Source organism: Austrofundulus limnaeus, unplaced genomic scaffold, assembly GCF_001266775.1.
Source record: "Austrofundulus limnaeus strain Quisiro unplaced genomic scaffold, Austrofundulus_limnaeus-1.0 Scaffold1752, whole genome shotgun sequence".
Classification (NCBI taxonomy): Eukaryota; Metazoa; Chordata; class Actinopteri; order Cyprinodontiformes; family Rivulidae; genus Austrofundulus; species Austrofundulus limnaeus.
This window is the reverse complement of record NW_013954154.1, coordinates 41446-43525: the sequence shown is the minus strand read 5'-3', so window position 1 is coordinate 43525 and position 2080 is coordinate 41446. Positions and strand designations below refer to the sequence as shown.

General features: G+C 42.5%; 1 protein-coding gene across 2 annotated transcripts in view; it reads left to right on the top strand.

The window, feature by feature from the left end:
* The first annotated feature begins 1272 nt into the window (after positions 1-1272).
* The window catches only part of c19h1orf216 (chromosome 19 C1orf216 homolog), a 3383-nt gene continuing 2575 nt past the window's right edge, over positions 1273-2080 (top strand). The window contains exon 1 of one of the 2 annotated variants that reach the window (XM_014033479.1): positions 1273-1459. In XM_014033479.1, coding sequence (XP_013888933.1) covers positions 1455-1459 — 5 coding nt within the window. In that variant the 5' untranslated portion in view covers positions 1273-1454. The remainder of the gene's footprint in view (positions 1460-2080) is intronic. The other variant, XM_014033480.1, reaches the window with a different exon arrangement.

Sequence of the window (2080 nt, the reverse complement as noted above, 5' to 3'; positions counted from 1 at the left end):
CTGTTACATTCTGTAACACACACTCTGTTACACACATTCTGTAACACACACTGTTACACACATTCTGTAACAAACACTCTGTAACACGCACTCTGTTACATTCTGTAACACACACTGTTACACACATTCTGTAACACATACTGTTACACACACTGTTACACACATTCTGTAACACACACTCTGTTACACACATTCTGTAACACACATTCTGTAACACACACTGTTACATTCTGTAACACACACTCTGTTACACACATTCTGTAACACACATTCTGTAACACACACTGTTACATTCTGTAACACACACTCTGTTACGTTCTGTAACACACACTCTGTTACATTCTGTAACACACACTGTTACACACATTCTGTAACACATACTGTTACACACATTGTGTAACACACACACTGAGCTTTCCTCCTGATTTGAAACACAGCAGCCATCCTGCCTCAGTGTTGCACTGTGGGTAACATGTTAACCACCTGATGTCACACAATGACATCACTTCCTGTTTCATCTGATCATTTACGCAATTGTTGTTGTTCACTTCCTGATTCAACTGTTTCCCCGAATGTAACAGAGGAGAGGAAGAGGTACAAGTACACACTTAAATACTCTGGTAGAGGTACAAGTACACACTATTAAATACTCTGGTACAGGTACAAGTACACACTATTAAATACTCTGGTAGAGGTACAAGTACACACTTAAATACTCTGGTAGAGGTACAAGTACACACTATTAAATACTCTGGTAGAGGTACAAGTACACACTATTAAATACTCTGGTAGAGGTACAAGTACACACTACTAAATACTCTGGTAGAGGTACAAGTACACACTATTAAATACTCTGGTGGAGGTACAAGTACACACTGTTAAATACTCTGGTAGAGGTACAAGTACACATGTTTATAACATGTTTATAATAAATGTGTTTATAACATGTTTATAATAAATGTGTTTATAACATGTTTATAATAAATGTGTTTATAACATGTTTATAATAAATGTGTTTATAACATGTTTATAATAAATGTGTTTTTAACATGTTTATAATAAATGTGTTTATAACATGTTTATAATAAATGTGTTAACATGTTTATAATAAATGTGTTTATAACATGTTTATAATAAATGTGTTTATAACATGTTTATATTCTTTCAGTATATTTTGTGGTTATTTTTACATTGTTGACATCATTGTTTTGTTGTTTACAGTTCTTCAGCTCTTTGTTTACTTAAATCAGCTGAAGCTCGTCCTGTTTCCCGCCACCAACAGAACCGTTCCTATTGTTCCCGTTTCCTCCCGGCCCAGTTCAGGAAGCGAGTCAGAACCGCAGAGGAGGAGGAGGAGGAGGAGGAGGAACCTGGGAGGCTCTCGGAGTCCAGCAGCTTCAGCACCGAACCAGAACCAGGATTAAAGGTAGGAAGCAGCCGATGTGTCGGACGGGATGGGGTGAGTTACAGAACATCTCGGAACATCTTGGTTCTGGTTCTGGACGCGGAGGCTCGTTTGGGCGGGTCGGAACAGAGCTCGTTCCGCCGTTTGTCGCGTTTCCCGCGCGCTGCCGCAGAATCAGGATCTGTTTGTGGGTCCGAACCGAACCGAACCGAGCCGCATCAGAACCTCCGAACATCAACATTTGATTTGGTTTCTTCTGGAAGCATCAGCAGGCGCGCTCCCGACACTGCTGTCCTCCAGCCCCTCGTGCACGCGCTGCGGGATGATTGACATCTGCTTCAAAGCGGAGCGCGCGCACGACCTGTCTGCTGCGCGTGCGCGTGGACCGGATTTAATCCGGTTTTATTGTTGCTGTGTCAGAAAATCTGCTGGTCCTGTTTGTGTGTCTGAGGGTGAACCTGGGACCAGGATCTGATTGTGGACCAGCTCAGGTCAGGGTCCAGGTCCAGGTGGGTCCAGGTCCAGGTGGGTCCTGATAGGTTAGTTGGGTCAGGAGCAGGAATGAAAAAAAAAACTGGTTCTGAAAGTTTTTTCTGTTTTCATAAGACTCAGGTCTCAGGTTAGTCCACCTGTCTCTCTGGTCTCAGGTTAGTCCACCTGTCTCTCTGGTCTCAG